Here is a 17,242-nt window from a genome sequence, read left to right on the forward strand (position 1 = left end):
GATATCATCCTAAAAAAAATGAGCTGGCGGAAATCAAACTAATGAGCAATATACATTAGCGCACCCAGGCACATTGGAAACATGGATAGGGGCAGGTCGAGGGCTGCTGAACTCTTGTTGAGCATGGTGAGAAGGGGATAAGCAGGCTTTACCTGCAGACGGGATGCATGGTCTCAGCCTGACGACAGCCCAGCCGAAGGAGGGTGGTGTGCGTCAGGACCAAACCAGAGGAGGGCCCAGATGGCAGACGATCAAGGAAGTCGAGCCCGACTTCCGGTATTAGCGGTGCGAGCCCCATGACCTCCCGGGCCTGGAACTGTTGTCCGCAAACCCCCCACCCCCCCTTGTCAGCATCCCCGAGCGCACCTGATCTGGCATTAACTCCCAATCAAGTCAATGATCAGGTGTGCTTACTGATACCGGGCTTAGTAAATGTTCCCCCAAGAATCAACTTAGCATCCCGGTATTTAGTCACACATGCCTCGTTCCTATAACTTCTTTTATAATTACATATCTGCAGAGTACATTGCACAAAATGAAATACAATAGTCATTACTGAAAGCAAGAAATGCATTTTCAGAAGCTGTATCAATCAGATACAGTATTTACTTTAAAATGCAGCAGTGGGAACTGCTGGTTTAATAAAATGTTCTTTTAAAAAGCACACTGCGTATAAATATCCTCAAAATTCCCCAAGTCCCTTTAACTACTACATGTGTTATTATATTTCTCTGCATAAGACCTGCTCAGATGTTGTATTTTATATAATTATTTGTAAACAAAAAGGGCAGAAAATATTATATGGTTACAACATCCCATCATCATTCAAAGGCGTGTGAATCATAAAATCTTTATTTGTATGACAGCTTCAGCATTATAGTGCTTTCAAGATACACCACTGCCTGATAAAGAATCACATCCTCATTCAAATGCATTTTGTTGTGACCAAATGGCAGCTTAACAGGCAAAGTAACTGCATCAGATCAGCATCCCCACTCCTAATATCTTTTGTGCTGAGAGGCACTTCAATGAGCAGAATAACTGGTCAAGTAATCAAATCCTCATCCTGCTGAGCTTGGTGCTAACGCAGCACAGAAATGTGGCAGGATTATGATGTGATTGTTTGTTCTCATTAAAAATTAACCTTGCAAGAGCAATAAGGACAAAGCTGCACTTAGAAGTATACATTTGACAGTTTTTGCAAACCTGAATGGCTTGAACTAATAACATAATTGCAGGGTGTTTCCTCTTTTCTGCACTGCACTGTATGTTCCTAGCTTGAGCAGTGCCACCCAGAGCAGTTACAGCAGTTCTTGTTCAACTGCTCGAGGGGCTATTGATTTACTCTTTGCTGATAGATACACTGGAAACCATACAGTACCACTCTACTTACAATTTCAACAGAAATGAGTGTGTATGTTGGGTATTGTGGAGTTGGTGGTAAATTAAAATGAACATGTTGCTTCATGTAACGATGTGCTGAGTATGTCTGTACCATTTTATTTGTAGCATAAACAGAGATAAAGCAGTCAAAATCTTCAGAGCGTCACGTCACATTGCACACTGGCTCACTTCCCTTTTAACTGCCCATCTAGTAAGCATCTAGTTGTTTATAATGGTCATCGGATTGGTGGGAAAAGTAATGGTTCTTTGTGATGTCCAGCGCTGCAACATTTGTCCCTGAATAACTTCCTGGGGGTCAGAAATAACACTTATTCAATGGCATAGATGTAGCATTAAGGTATTACAACTTGCTGTATTTGATAATCACACAATAGAGGGTTCAATACTTCAGTGAATTGTAGCTGATTTACATGGTCATTTTCAGGGTTATGCTTTTGCTAAATCTGGAGAGCTCCTCACTCGGAGATTAAGAAGACTGGGATTCCAGGCAATGCTTGGTCAGGAAATTGGCTGGTTTGATGACAACAATAATAGCCCAGGAGCCTTGACCACTAGACTTGCTACAGATGCTTCCCAAGTTCAAGGGGTATGATGACTAAGGATTATTACATTTCAAAGTTTATTTACACTTTTCTTTTTTTTTATATAAAAAGGTTAACATTCTCAAATGAGAAATATTTTCTTTGCTTTAGATTTTCTGTTATAGTTATATAGTAAGAATACGCTGTCCATGGGATCCAGTTTCCACAAATAAGAATGCAAACCTGCTGGTTTTTGCTTGTTGATCTTGCAGAAGCAAAAACATGGTGTACGTTATGCTGTTGTGCCATGTTTGTCTTATTTTATAAGAATAACCTGAGATCCTTAAAACTTGAGATCCTTCTATTTCATCTTTCCCGTGGTTGGATCTTGTGGTCCACTGTTGATTTCAATTTATTTGTTGCTCTTATGAACTCTACATACAGTATTCTAATTGTGACCTAATTGATGAGGTTCAATTATCATTTAGTTTATCTGTGGGCTTAAAATGACAAAAAAATTATTTCTCATTTAGGCCACAGGCGCTCAAATTGGAATGATTGTAAATTCCTTGACGAACATTGGAGCATCTCTTATCATTGCGTTCTACTTCAGCTGGAAGTTGAGTTTAGTTGTTCTATGTTTCCTACCACTAATTGGATTGTCTGGAGTTTTTCAAGCTAAAATGCTTACCGGATTTGCAAATCAGGACAAAAAGGCATTGGAGGAAGCTGGAAAGGTAATATTGATGTTTCTCTAGAGGATAAACAATGTGTAGAAAATAATATGATGTATTTTTATATTGATGGGGAAAGTAATAAACTATTTAATGCGTTCAATGCACTAAGATGATGGTAAGACACGAAGGGGCAGATTCACTAAGCAATAATGTGGGGTACAGCGGCGGACTTACATTTCTGCCACCTGTAGGCTCATAGGCGGCCCTCTGTCCTAGCATATTTACGTTATGACATCACGGTGTCATGTGAAATTGTGATGTCATTTGACGTCGGGACGCCATGTCGATGCGATGCTAGAGGAGGGGGCAGCTCTAGAAAAGGTAAGGCTCTCACACACACACACACACACACACACACACACACACACACACACACACACACACACACACACACACACACACACACACACACACACACTTTCTCCTCCCCCAAAATTGCCGCCCATCAAATAATTACTGCTCTTTGCTACTCAGCTACTAGCCTACTCGGCATAATTGAAAATCCGCCAATGATTGCACCCTGATCTGGCGGGAACCCAGCCTAAAATGTATATTATGCACCATTACTAGATGTGTCAAGTATATCTTTCCCTAACTCTTCCTCAGTATAACAACTCTCAATCAAGCAAACCCCCATCATGGAGCTTTGTACGCACTCTGAACAATATAATCTAAAGCACTGATGCGCAACCCCAGTCCTCAAGACCCTCCAACAGGTCAGGTTTTAAGGATATCCCATCTGCAGCACAGGTGGCTCAGTCAAATACTGAGCCACTCATTGAGTCACATGTGCTGCAGCAGAGACTGATTGATCCACCTGTGCTGAAGCTGGATTTCCTGAAAACCTGACCAATTGGGGGAGGGGGGTCTTGAGAACTGGAGTTGAGCACCCCTAATCTAAAGATCTTGCAAACTTTGCTCAATGCATTCTATTTTAATGTATCCAATTCATACGTCATCTGTACAAATTCAAGGAAATAATATCAAAATATTTAATATGGATGCAGAAAAGCTCACCTGCTATAATTAATGAATTATTAACATGGCAAACCAATTTTGATTGATCTTTTTCCCAAAGCTCATTACAGACATGAAGTAGCTGTCTTGAAAGCCCTATAAATAAGATTATAGAATATAAATCGAAATCTTAATCAGTAATGAGTACTTGCCATTTTTCTGTGAGACTTTATTTACATTTTTAGTGATATGTAAGAACACAGCATCAGCAAGTTCTTTGTGTAATTGTTAAAGAATATGTAAGGGATAAGTTGAAACACAAACAATGGAACAATTCTTCAGCTAGTTTTTACTAATTAGTAAGATGCAAGCCATACCAAGGGATATGCTCACATGGACAGACAAAGAGAATTCAGAACAGTTATAGTCTCCCCATACATGGGAGTGGCATACATTTAGTAACAAGTGATTGGATAGAGTGATACATCTATGACTCATGCTAATGTCTGATAAGAGGATAGAAATTGCATCTCCTAATTTGAAATAGCATCGTGTCTAAAGCAGGTGTACTGTGTGTTAATAAAGTGGGTTGTCTTAGGAGAGAAAGTAAATGACATCATCTTCCCAAGACCAGTGCCCATGTGCAAAAATAAAAGTATAATCCAGAAACTGAAATACGAACAAAGATTTCTGCAGAATGGAATTTCTTAAAGGGACAGTCACCCAAATCCTTCTATAATAATATTCTTGTGTTTACCGTAACATTTTTTTTAATGTTCATTTAATTCTTCTTAGGTTTCAAGTGAAGCAATAGGCAATATCCGTACGGTTGCTGGACTGGGAAAAGAAAACATGTTTGTGGAAATGTATGAGAAGCACCTGGAGACGCCTTACAAAGCCGCAATGAAGAAATCCCATGTGTATGGCGCCTGCTTTGGGTTTGCTCAGTGCGTCATTTTTATGGCCTACGCGGCATCATTCAGATTTGGAGGCTTTTTAGTCAACACTGATGGCATCAACTATGTAGTGGTTTTCAGGTACTGCAGAAAGGACATTGAAAGTTTATTGTCTATACCCATTGACCAAATGAGCATGCATTATAAATGTAAAACAGAATGCTGATTAATACGCTTTGAATTTGTGTAGTACATTTTAAAATATATTGTATTTTGTGGACACCTGTTTTAATCAAAAAGGAAACACCAATGGTAGGTGAAATTGTGTTAAGCAGTACAATTAAAAGCAAGCAGAAACAAAAGCAGCGAAGATCAAACGGAGCTGCAGCAAACAGAACTTTGCTCGGCGTTCCCACCAGGAAGTGCAGCCTTATATAGCAGGGTGCCAGTAACCAAAATGGCCAAATTGAGTAGAAAGGGCAGCCAGCCTGGAAAACACGAACTGGCAGCAAAACCCGGCACGGATCGAGCAGAATCCTTACAGTAGCACGATTGGAAGAAGCTGCAAGTGAGGCATGCACTGATCGAGTGCATGCAGGACCTTTGAACCCGGAAGTATCATCGAGTAGCAGCTGATCCCAGTGCGCGGGATCCTCAGCTCAATACTCAATACCACTCTGCTTCATACTCTATCTAGTCTTAAAACTGGGCAACACAGACACATTTCGTCTGAATCTGCTGAACTGCAGTTACAATACAGTACATGTAAGTTTCTACCTGCTGTTAATTGTCCTGCGTAATACAATTTCACCTACCTTTGGTGGGCTCTGTTTTTCCTTTTTCTATGGTCTGCTAAGCACTGAGCTCGTGTTCAGTGGGTATTGTGGGGGAGAGGAGAACCCCTTATCACAGTAGCTGCAAGAAGGAGAAACCGTACTACACATGTTCTTAGAAAACACGAGCGTGGATCAGAAACTCTTTTACATGTTTTAATGACCATGTGCAAATGTGTACAATCATATTATTGCTTACCCAAAAATGAGTGCCTCAATTATAACGGGGGGGGGGGGTGTATAACTTGGGATGTCTGACAAACTCCTACACTCTTTTTTTCAGAGTGATATCTGCTATAGTAACAAGTGGGACATCCCTTGGAAGGGCTTCTTCCTTCACTCCCGACTATGCCAAAGCTAAAATTGCAGCTGGCCAATTCTTTACCTTATTAGATCGAATACCAAAGATAAGTGTTTTTAGCACCGACGGAGACAAATGGGTGAGATGTGTCTTCCACTTCTTCATGATCATGCATTTTGAAAGGATGGTTTTGAAAATAGGTTATATACAGGACAGATGAAACAGCAGCATGCAATTCCAGTATGGATATAAACTCCATAATGTGAGAGCTGTTCCGTTTCTATGTTTCTCCAGCTCTTGGCTTTCTGTGTAGATCCTCATTTTATTCACAGATGTCAACAAACAGCTTTCAGATTGTAATGTCTTGTAGTAACTACCAACATGAGACTCATCTCCTCTATTGAGTCACAGCTGTGATATGTAATTGATCTCTGAAGCATATCTACGTGCAAAAGTATAAAGCTGCAATGTCACTTACACGGCAATTGAGTTCATTATATCCAGAAGCCTCAAGTGACTCCCCTGTAGCATGGAAGGGACAGGGAAACATGAAGAGGTGACAAAGAAAATGTGAGGTTCACATTAGCATCAGATGGGCCTAATGCATTGCTGCCTCTCTTGTACTGGATGGGATTGATAATACAGTATATTTAATATTGAGAACACTGCAGTGATTTGCATTTCCCCCATTTTGATTGGCTGGTACTTATGTTTAATTTACCAAGGTGTCTAAACTTTAGGGCTAATTACTATATGAATTGGGGAGTTCCCAGTGTTAAGATTGAGGCAGTCCTGCTTTAGGAGATCTATATTTGATCTTAAAGGAGCACTTCTGCCTGCCCATTTGTTTCTTTCACCACCATTTTCTATAAATAGGGAGCAGGGGGTCTCCGGAGATTAACCACATTCATTTTAGCTCCGGGAATCCCTTAGTTCCCGAGATATTTACATGGGAAGGTGTCGGCAGTAGCATCCCCTCGCGGTTGTGACAACTTCCTGTTGACCAGCGTGTTGCTGGGATTTAAATAACAGGAAGTAACCAGCGACACCTTCTCCGGAAAGTATCTCGGGAACCAGGCCGTCCCTAGAGCTGAAATGAACACAGTTCAGCTGAAGACCCCTGCTTCTCTCTCACACACACTTATATATAAGGAGGGGGAGGGGGAGAGGAACTGCTGCTTGAAGAGAAGGGAAAAATGCATTCTGGACAAACTGCATGCTTAATGTGTGATACAATGCAAGCTCCTCAATCAGAAAGGAGCTGGTCCTATGACAGAACATTATAATGCAATTACACAATAAACACATAAGACTATTGTGGAAATATTTTAAAATTTCACTATTTAGCTCTTTGTTTCAAACACATTGGATTTTTTTTAAACTTTTGCAGCATGAAGTATGAGGGAACAGAATCAAATCCACAGAATATCCAGACAAAAAGCATTTATGATATTCTGTTTATTGCATTAGTTTGAGGCAAACATTTGTGTTAATCCTAATGTGTTAACACCATGCAGGAGGATTTTAAAGGTGACATCGAGTTTGTGAACTGCAAATTCACATATCCCAGCCGACCCGTTACTATGGTGCTTCGTGGACTTTCGATTTCGGTGAAGTCTGGGCAGACTCTTGCTTTTGTAGGCAGCAGTGGGTGTGGAAAAAGTACGAGTGTTCAATTACTGGAACGATTCTATGACCCTAATGAAGGAAAAGTTGTAAGTAGAATATCTTCAGTCTCATTCAAAATTCCTCGCTTATTTATTTTACTATCCCAGGCACAGAATTACTGTACAGAATAATGTACAAATTGAATTACCGCTTGTGGATACATTCACATGTCTATGACAGGTCTGCAATCTCGTCTTTCCCTGTTATCGCTTAGCATAGAATGCTTCCACTGCAGCCAGGGATTCTGGGTAATAACATGCAAATGAGCACTCACTGTGTGTCACTCTTTACATTTCCATTTTAACATGGACCCCTATAAGCTGATGCCTGCCGTATCACACAGCTTTTCAGCACAGCGTGGGTTAAAGAATTGTAGAGCCAGTAAACCTACTCACAGACAGCAGTTTCAACGTTTTGGGTCTCATCAGGCGAGGTTGGAAGCTGGTAAGTGGGTATAACCAGACATGAAAGAAGTTATGGGAATGGATGTCCACTGGATGTCACAAGAGTTGGCATACTGGTGAAAGTGACCTGAGTGGAAAGGGAGGGCCCGCCTCTCCTGTTCTTACCATCAAGGTATCTGTCACATCACAAACACATGATAACTACACCAGTGATCATGTGGTCGCAATGTGATAATATTTGCAGCATTTGGGCGCTGTAGGAATTACAGCATCTTGTTTTCTGTTGCTCACTTCATGAAGTTGAACCAATTACAGAATTTCCTAACCCTCGTCAGCTGTCAATAGAGTGCAGTGCCCTCTCTGGGCCCTATTCAATATGCTGTGGGAATATTTCAGCTCCGTACACCTTGATGGAGGGCGAGGGACTTCACAGCATTTTGAAATGGGGCCTCTCGGTGGTAGGAGACTGTAATTTAATCTATATTCAGAACATGAGATATTTGAGCACTTGGAGTACTGTAGATAATGATATCCAACTCAACCGCAGTTACAGAGAATTTGTCACTATTCTGCAAAATGTATGTCTTCCTAAAATCTGCAGTCCCTTTACTAGAGAAAGTGTGAGAATGGTGACCCAACCTTGTTCACTTATAAATGCATTGAAATCTCTCTCACTATATAGGCAAAGTGGAATTTGGCATTTTTCTAAAATGTATTTACAGTATGTGTTGCTGTGACAGGGTGGATTCACTGTCCCACTTTTATGCATGGGAGTCTTTTATGCACGGTTAATCCCAGCTTGAGATGAGGCTGGGTTAATTAACCAGGTCCCAGGTGCCTCATTAATGGGATCTAAAAACCCAGAGCTCCCACTTGTTCATACAGTAGTTCTTGCTTGAACCAGGGAGACATATGCTGGAACTCTGGAGGGAGAGCAGTCTGCCACAAGCTCTGTTACATTGGGAGACTTACTCTTGCTCTGTGTGTCTATCCTGGACTTGAATCGCCCTTTTTGGGAAAAGGGCAAAGCCCTACCCTGGACTTATTTTTTTTGTTTGTTTATCTATGCTGAAGTTAAAGCTCTGTTATTTTGTGAATTTTTGTGGCTGAATAAAAAGCCTACACAGATCACCCACGTGTCTTCGCAGTCTTACTTTAACATATGGTGTCAGAAGTGGATTGTAAACAGCCCCTGCATTTCAAAGGGCCACAAAAAAAATAAAAACATTTTTAAAGTCATTTCTGCATGAGCAGAATAAGCATCTCAATGAACAGGCCAAGCAAAATGAACTACTAATGCAGAAGCAGGCAGGCAAAACGGACTACAAATGCAGGAGCAAGCAAAACCGCGTCCAGACCAAGCAAACCAGACTACTACGGTAGCATTTACAACAGCAAGCCTAGCTCCAAACCAGCAGCTGGCAGCACAGAATGAAAGGCTGACCAGTGTGCTGTCCCGGTCCCCTCGGTCTGCAAGAGCAAAACATCTGGGTAGCCCACTGGTTCTCTTGGAAAACTGAAGCCGACAGAGGAAACAGAAGCTTCCTGTTAATCTTTGAAAGGGTCGCCACTGCCCAAGACTGGCCGGTGGATCACTGGCCAACCGCGTTGGCTACACTCCTCATAGTAGAAGCCCAGACCGCCTAGCAGAGCCTTCCTGAAGACCAGGCTATGGACTATGAGCAGGTAAAATGAGCCACTCTGGATCGCTTAGGCCTGACCCCAGAGGCATACTGGCAGTAATTCCAGACCTTTAAATTCACCTTCAAAGTGAGACCCTGGGTCATAGCTCACTGGTTGCTGGACTTGTGTATCTTCTCCTGGATATAGCCCGAACAACGCATCAGGGAGGAGATCCTTGAAAAGGTCGTTCTGGAGCAATTCTTGCCTCCCTCCACCTCCCACTCCTTAGTAAAGTGCCATGCTGCCAAAAACCTAGCTGGGGCAGTTTTACTTGTGGAAAACTTCCTTGGGACCGAGGATCAGGAGTATGACCTGGACCTGACGGGACAGGTTCAACAAGCTCCGGCTGACACCCAAAGGAGGAGACTGGATAAGCAACCACCAGCTCAGGACCACCAAGCACCACGCAGGAAACAATTGTTCCAACAGTGGAAAGGTTCTGATCCAGTGCCCACCAAGACGTTCACCTACTTCATGACGTTGGATCATCAACAAGAGAATGAAGCTTCAGAGGATATCGCACACAAGGCCCACCTGGTTCCTAGTCTCCTGTCTCCCATTCAGCAGAGATGTATTCACATCAACCCCCTGTGAGACAGCCCTCTCTGTGATACACCTGTGGGGAACAGTGCCACCATTCTATGGAGTGCCCACAGATGGATTGCTCCTTCAGCAGGACAATCGTCGCAGTCTTCCCCAGAGAAAGCTTCAAGCCATTGCTACTTCCAGTCCTGATCTTATTACCATCCATTGGGGTGATCACCTTGGTAGAGACAAAACCATGGGCCGTATCGCGTACTGGTTCTATTGGCCAGGGATGTATAATGATATCGCCAAATTAGGTGTGGCATGTCCTGAATGCCAGCTAAACTGCCAGAAGGGAAAAAAATAAGCCCCTTGGTTTCTCCACCCTTGGTCTCGATCCCCTTTGAGAGGCTTGGGGTAGGTCTGGTAGGTCCTCTAGAACCCTCTGCGAGGGGACACAGGTTTATTCTGGTGATAGTCGACTATGCCACAAGATACCCTGAGGCGTGCCCCTCAGGATGGCAACTGCAAAGCAAGTTGCCAATAAGTTGTTGGAGCTGTTCTCATGGGTTGGACTTCCCCAGGTTATGTGGACAGACCAATGGACGAATTTCATGGCTAAACTGATCCAAGATTTCTTAAAGTTATTAGCGGTCAAGTCAGTTCCGACATCAGTCTACCATCCACAGACTCACAGATTTGTGGAAAAGTTTAACTGACTCTGAAAGAGTATGTTAGAAACTTTGTAGACTCTGAAAAGAAAGCGTGTGATGAACTTCATCCCTTTTTGCTGTTTGCAGTGCGAGAAGTTCCCAATGCCTCCATGGGGTTCTCACGATTTTAGCTCCCATATTTCTGTCAACCCCCAGGGTATCCTAGACCTCCTAAACTAGTCCTAGGATGAACAGCAGCCCCCTTCTAAGAATACCCTTCAATATGTGTTAGACCTTAGAAACCTACTAGATCCTAGATGTGTTTAGCCATTTTGCAAATGAGAATGGTGGATCTGCTCAAGACAGCCAGAAGAGACATTATAACCAAAATGCTCACATGAGGGTGTTTCAACCTGGGGACTAGGTGATGTTGCTCTTAACTAGTTGAGAGCCTAAACTCCTAACAAAAGGGCAGGGCCCATTTGAACTACCCAACCGCACTGTTGACGTGAATTACGAGAGCTCTCAACCAGGATCCAGGAAGGTTAAACAAATTGACCATGTAAACTTACTGAAACCCTCAAATGTGCAAAGATCTCTCTCTGTTCATCCACCTGGTGGAAGAGGAAACAGATCTGGGTCCTCATCCTCCACAGGGTAACACCTTTTATACCAACCAAATCTCTATGGAAACTCAATTAACCTCAAAACAGATGGCTGATTTGTTAGAACTATTTAAACAGTTTACGGATGTTTTTTTCTAATATCCCAGGGCAAACAAATTTAGTGTCACACAGGATAGAGACAGAACCTGGAGTGAAAGTACTGTCCCATCCCAATAGGTTGGCTGAAAGCCTGGGTAGAAAAGGACGTTCAAGAAATACAAAATCTTGGTATAATTGAGGAATCATGCAGCGAATGGTGTAGTTCGATAGTATTGGTCCCTAAACCAGATGGAAAGGCGAGGCTTTGTGTGGACCTTCTTAAGGTAAATATGGCATCCACGTTTCATTCTTACTTGTTGCCAAGGGTGGATGAATTGCTGGACTTCATTTGCACTACAGAGTATATTGCTACACTTGACCCCACAAAAGGATACTGGCAAATACTTTTAGAAGAAGACTCTAAATTCAAAACAGCCTTTGCCACGCCCCTGGTTTTGTACCAATTTGTGATGATGCCATTTGATCTGCATGGAACCACCTTACAGAGGCTCATGGACAAAATTCTACGACCTACTACGAACTTATGCCGCAGCCTACCTGGATAGTATCGTAATATACACTAAGCACTAGTGTGCTCATATAAATAGGTTAAAGGCAGTGCTTAGGTCTTTGAGAGAGGCATGGCTCACTGCAAACTCCCATAAATGCACCTTAGGAAAGGCCACTACAAAGTACCTTGGCTATGCCGTTGGCGGTGGGATGGTTAGACCACTGACCAGTAAGGTAGCTGCCCTGAAAGAAGTCCCAATGCAGGTACGCACTCTTTTGGGTTTAGTAGTGGTTCATTCCCAATTATTCCAAAATGATGGTACCCCTAACAGGCTTCACAAAAAAAAGTGTGTACTGAGCACGCACAGTTTAAGTGAAACTTCTTTGTCTTTTGTCACTGTTTTGTCACATAAATTGTATTTGTGAACTTGTGAATAGTGTGTTTGTGTGCACGCATCAGTCAGTGTGTGTGTGTGTGTGTGTGTGTGTGTGCGCGTATCAGTCAGTGTGTGTGTGTGTGCGTGCGTGCGTCAGTCAGTGTGTGCGTGCGCGCAACAGTCAGTGTATTTGTGCGCGTACCAGTCAGTGTGTGTGCGTGTCAGTCAGTCAGTGTGTGTGTGTGTGTCAGTATGTTTATGTCAGTGTGTGTGTGTCAGTGTGTCAGTCAGTCAGTGTGTGTGTGTGTCACTGTGTGTGTATCAGTGTGTGTGTCTTCCAAGTGTGGCGCTGGTGTGCAGGGTGCGTTCAGCATGTCCTGCTGGCTCTGCCAGCGCTCCCCCCCCCCAGCTACGGGGACACGGCATGGTCAGCGCTCTCTCCCCCTCCCTCCGAGGACACTGCGCTCAGCGCTCCCCCCCCGAGCTACAAGAACACGGCTCTCCCCCCCCCCTCCCTCCTGCTGTGCAGTGGGAACACAGCACCCGGATCTCACAGCTTCTGCCCAAAGAGGAGAAGATCTCGAAGGAGCCGGGTCACAGAAGTTTGGTACGGGGGGTGGTGTGTGTGGGTGTGTGTGTCTGTTGTCCTCCTCCTCTCCGGTGACTGGTGGGAGCTGTTAACACTGACCTCGCTGATGGCCTCTTCTGATGTCACTTCCTGCACTGTACTTCCGTAACCATCAAGGCAATTTACTGCCAGGGAAATTTTCATGTGGTAGGTGCCACTATAAAAGTTTCACTTCAAAAAGTGTGCCCCTGGCCAAGTCGTATGGTCTAGAGCAGGGGTGCGCAAACTGGGGGGTGCGATATTTTTCAGGGGGGGTGCGATGGTTGCAGAGGCCCCACACCCTTCCCCAAGGCATTTAAATTAAATGCCGGGGGATCGAGGAGGCATCTGCAACTTCACTTATCTTGTCTGCGGCGACGCATTGCCATGGCAATGTGGGGTCAAATGATGCCACTGGGTCACGTGACCCCACGACATCATTTGATGCCGAAGATATGATAAGAAGGGGGGCGCAGGGGAAAAAGCTTGTGCACCCCTGGTCTAGAGTGCCAGAGAGCCTTTGAGGAGGTGAAGAGGTGTCTATCAGAGGGTCCCGTCCTTTAAAAGCCCAGAATTTAATAGCCCTTTTCTCGTACAGACCGATGCATTGGAGATAGGACATGGGGCAGTTCTGTTACAACAATTTGAGGGCGTAGTGCACCTTATCCTTTTTCTGAGCTGGAAATTATTTCCGAAGGAAGAGAACTACTTACCTGGCGAAAGTCCATTTCAAACTGGTGACGGATCACGCTCCACTAAAGTGGTTACATTTGATGAAGGACTCCAATGCTAGGCTAACCAGGTGGTACATGGCCCTCCAGCCCTTGTCGTTTGAGTTTCAGCAAAGGCCAGGAAAGAAAATGCAAACACTGATTTCCTATCTCGAGAGGGGCTGGAGGGTCGGTCAGGCTTTAGCCATGCAAGGCCCCAGCCACACACAAACAGGAGAGGAGTGTGACAGGGTGGATTCACTGGGAAAAAAAAGAATTACCGGCGCCTAAGAAGTCCATTGAATAAATGTCAATAAAATAAAAGTCCAAACCATTCGGTGGAGAATCCCAAAAGTGTCCTTAAATGAATAAACAGTGAAGGGGTGAACAGACAGCTCTCACCATGCAGCAGTGCAATATGTGGAGAAAAGACAACAAAACAAATTATGGTGCAGTATGCCAATCAATGTTGACAAAGGGCATTCAGGACTAACAACACAAAACAAATATGACACACAGACAAAACAACACTAGCAAGGCTATAAACTTAACACAAAGCTATTTAATAACAACACATAATGCTGGGTATCTGGAGGGTACAGGGAATAGCACCAAGGTCCAGAGGGGTAAAAGTGAAACCCTACTTACAGGACAATAGAAGGAAACAGGCAATACAGATGTAAATTGCACTGATGCTCCTTAGTAGTGGTGACCGGAGCTCCTTTCCAAGAGTTCCCTCGTGTTCGGGGTGGATGGTATGTCGCTGGAAAGCGAAACATCCGGGCGGATGTGACATCACGCACCGCGGGGCTTCCTGGAACGATGCTACTCTCTCTTTCCTCCCCCCTTATGACCTGATCAACTGCTACACAGTGTCCTCCTTAACCATAGACAGCTCTAAAACAAGAGAATAACTTCCCAACACGTTTCATGCTCATGCGCGCACTTCTTCAGGGGGTGTCTGTTTACCCCTTCACTGTTTATTCACTTAAGGACACTTTTGGGATTCTCCACCGAATGGTTTGGACTTTTATTTTATTGACATTTATTCAATGGACTTCTTAGGCGCCGGTAATTTTTTTTTCTATGTTCTGTTGTCTGACTGTACTGTCAGTATTTGCCAGGCAGCCCGTTTTTCACTGATATTTGGTTATTTAAGTGCACATTTTTTTTATTTCTATTTTTAGCGCTGTTTTACGCCGTCTTTTTTCACCGAGGGTGGATTCACTGTCCCAATATTATGCATGGGAGTCTTATATATAGCTCTGGAGTCCAGCTGTGACCTGGTTAATCCCAGCTTGAGAAAAGACTCAGTTAATTAACCAGGTCCCAGCTGCCTCATTAATGGGCTGTAAAAATCAAGAGCTCCCACTTGTTCCTAGTTCCTGCCAGGGAGACATATGCCGGAACTACTGTATGGAGGGAGAGCAGCCTGCCATAAACTCTGTTACATTGGGACACTTACCCTTGCTCTGTGTCTCTATCCTGGACTTGAACCGCCCTTTCTGAGAAAAGGGCAACATGCGCACAACTTATTTTTTCATTTGTTTATCTATGCTGAAGTTAAAGCTCTGTTATGTAGCTGAATAAGAAGCCTACTCAGATCACCCAGTGTCTTTGCATTCTTACTGCAACAGTTGCTAAATATTGTTAACAGTTATCGCTAGTGACTTTCCTGACCAATTAGAGATGTGCAAAGTTTTCTTGAAAAATGTATCTCAGTAAAAAAATTTTGCTAAACATTTTAATTATATACTGTAGCATTTCTCAATTTGCATGTATTTTTTTTAAACTTTAGCTAAAAGTTACCTATGTTGGCAGATTGGTCATGTGAATTTCTTTCTTTATGGTGAACCTTGCTGCTTTTTCCTCAAAAAAAAGTTTGCTAAAACTGCAATTTTCCCAAAAACGTCACACATCACTACTGACAATTTTACTTTAGACATTGTGAAATATATTTGTAACACCCTAAAGTATACATTTATGTATACGTGCTGAAATTCATGGAGCTTGGACTTCAGATCCGCAAACCTGCCCATTGTTACTTTGAATAGTTCTAATTTTGTAACATATTTACATAACACTTGGGATTGTTGCTCACTTGATCTATTAACAGTATGTTTCTACAGTACGTGGGAATGCATATGTTACAATACCATCTATAACCAAATGTCTGATGTTTGCAGCTTGTCGATGGGCATGAAACCAATAATGTGAACATATCATTTTTAAGAAGCAAAATTGGAATAGTGTCTCAGGAGCCAGTATTATTTGAAGGTAGCATCTCCGACAACATCAAATACGGAGACAACTCTCGGAATATTACAATAGACGAAGTTATTGTTGCTGCGAGGAAAGCACACTTACATGATTTTGTCATGTCATTGCCAAATGTAAGTGCATTTATTGATTAGCAAAATCTTAAACATTGTCAATGTTATAGCACAGAGCCTTCGTCTGTTTAGGTTCCTTGTATTGGGATTCTTGTGTATCTGTTTAGAATAAACTAGATGGAACTCAAATATTTTAGTTCTAGCATAGAAAATTATAAAAAGTTAAATATTGCTACACCAAGTAAAGCCAATCTAAAAATATGAAAATGTAGTTACAGTGTATTTATTAAAATGATATCAGGGAAATCACAAGGCCACTTCTAGTTAGTTTGCATACTGTACATTTCTGCCACCCTTCTTTGCTTTCGAAACAGAACAAGTAGAACTCTCTAAAGAAATATTGCCCCCTTCTGTCAGCAGAAAAATGTCACTCCCACATATATTTCCTCACATTACTGCACTATGTCGAGTGCAGAAGTGATATGAGAAAAACATGGAACACACCCATTCTAAGTGATACAGTATGTATGTGAAAATTCTGCATAGGAAAAATAGATGTCAATATTTGCTTGCAGTGTTCAAAGAGTGTATAGTCTTTAGTTATACATATTTATTTATAAAATGTCTTACCAGGAAGTAATACATTGAGAATTACCTCTCGCTTTCAAGTATGTCCTGGGCATAGAGTTAAGATGACAAATAATACATAGTTACAATACATAGTTACATAAGTGCACAGGGTATACATTATATACAGACATATATAGCACCATGTATGATGTACTTTACAAACAAGACATTAGAAACACTTGCAGAACATTACATGGTGTAGCATGGTCCATATCCTTTAAAGGAGCAATCCAAGCAATATCCTACATGCAAGTTTTTTTTTTTTTTAAACAAATCAGTTCTGTAATATTAGATAATACTTAGAACCTTTTTTAATTTCAAAATTCAACTCAATGCCATTTTTAATACGTTTTAATATACTGAGAATCCTTTGATGTCTATAGAAGACTTTAGCCCACCTCTCCAGCAGTGCAAGGTCTTTGTAACACTTTCCTGTTTGTAATCATTTGTTGCCAATATTCCCAGCAGTTTGAGCTGCAAACTGTAACAATAGATAATGTTACCATAGTAATATAAGAATACATTGTAGCTGCTGAGTTACACTGACTGAAGGATTGATTTGAAACTAAAAGGAAGCCATTTAGTGAACCCTGGGAAGCAGGATTTTGCTGATCGATCACGGGAAAACCAATCAATCGGCAGCTTAGGTAATTAGTTTAGAATAAAAGACAAAAAGGCCAAGTGCTACATCTACCTTGACATATTATATAGTTAAATACTTATCTGTATATCTTCACATAAGCAGGGGTCATTTAGTTCAATTCTTTGGCCAAAGTATTTTAAGCCTAA

The 17,242-nt window shown here is 42.3% G+C and overlaps 1 protein-coding gene across 2 annotated transcripts in view; it reads left to right on the forward strand.

The window, feature by feature from the left end:
* LOC142499590 (bile salt export pump-like) overlaps window positions 1-17,242 on the forward strand; it is a 55,656-nt gene that overhangs the window by 34,287 nt on the left and 4,127 nt on the right. For both annotated transcript variants that reach the window (XM_075609146.1, XM_075609147.1), the window contains 6 exons: window positions 1,829-1,990; window positions 2,459-2,662; window positions 4,415-4,656; window positions 5,632-5,788; window positions 7,167-7,364; window positions 15,677-15,883. In XM_075609146.1, the coding sequence (XP_075465261.1) occupies window positions 1,829-1,990; window positions 2,459-2,662; window positions 4,415-4,656; window positions 5,632-5,788; window positions 7,167-7,364; window positions 15,677-15,883 (1,170 nt within the window). The remainder of the gene's footprint in view (window positions 1-1,828; window positions 1,991-2,458; window positions 2,663-4,414; window positions 4,657-5,631; window positions 5,789-7,166; window positions 7,365-15,676; window positions 15,884-17,242) is intronic.

The sequence above is a fragment of the Ascaphus truei genome, chromosome 7, assembly GCF_040206685.1.
Source record: "Ascaphus truei isolate aAscTru1 chromosome 7, aAscTru1.hap1, whole genome shotgun sequence".
Lineage (NCBI taxonomy): Eukaryota > Metazoa > Chordata > Amphibia > Anura > Ascaphidae > Ascaphus > Ascaphus truei.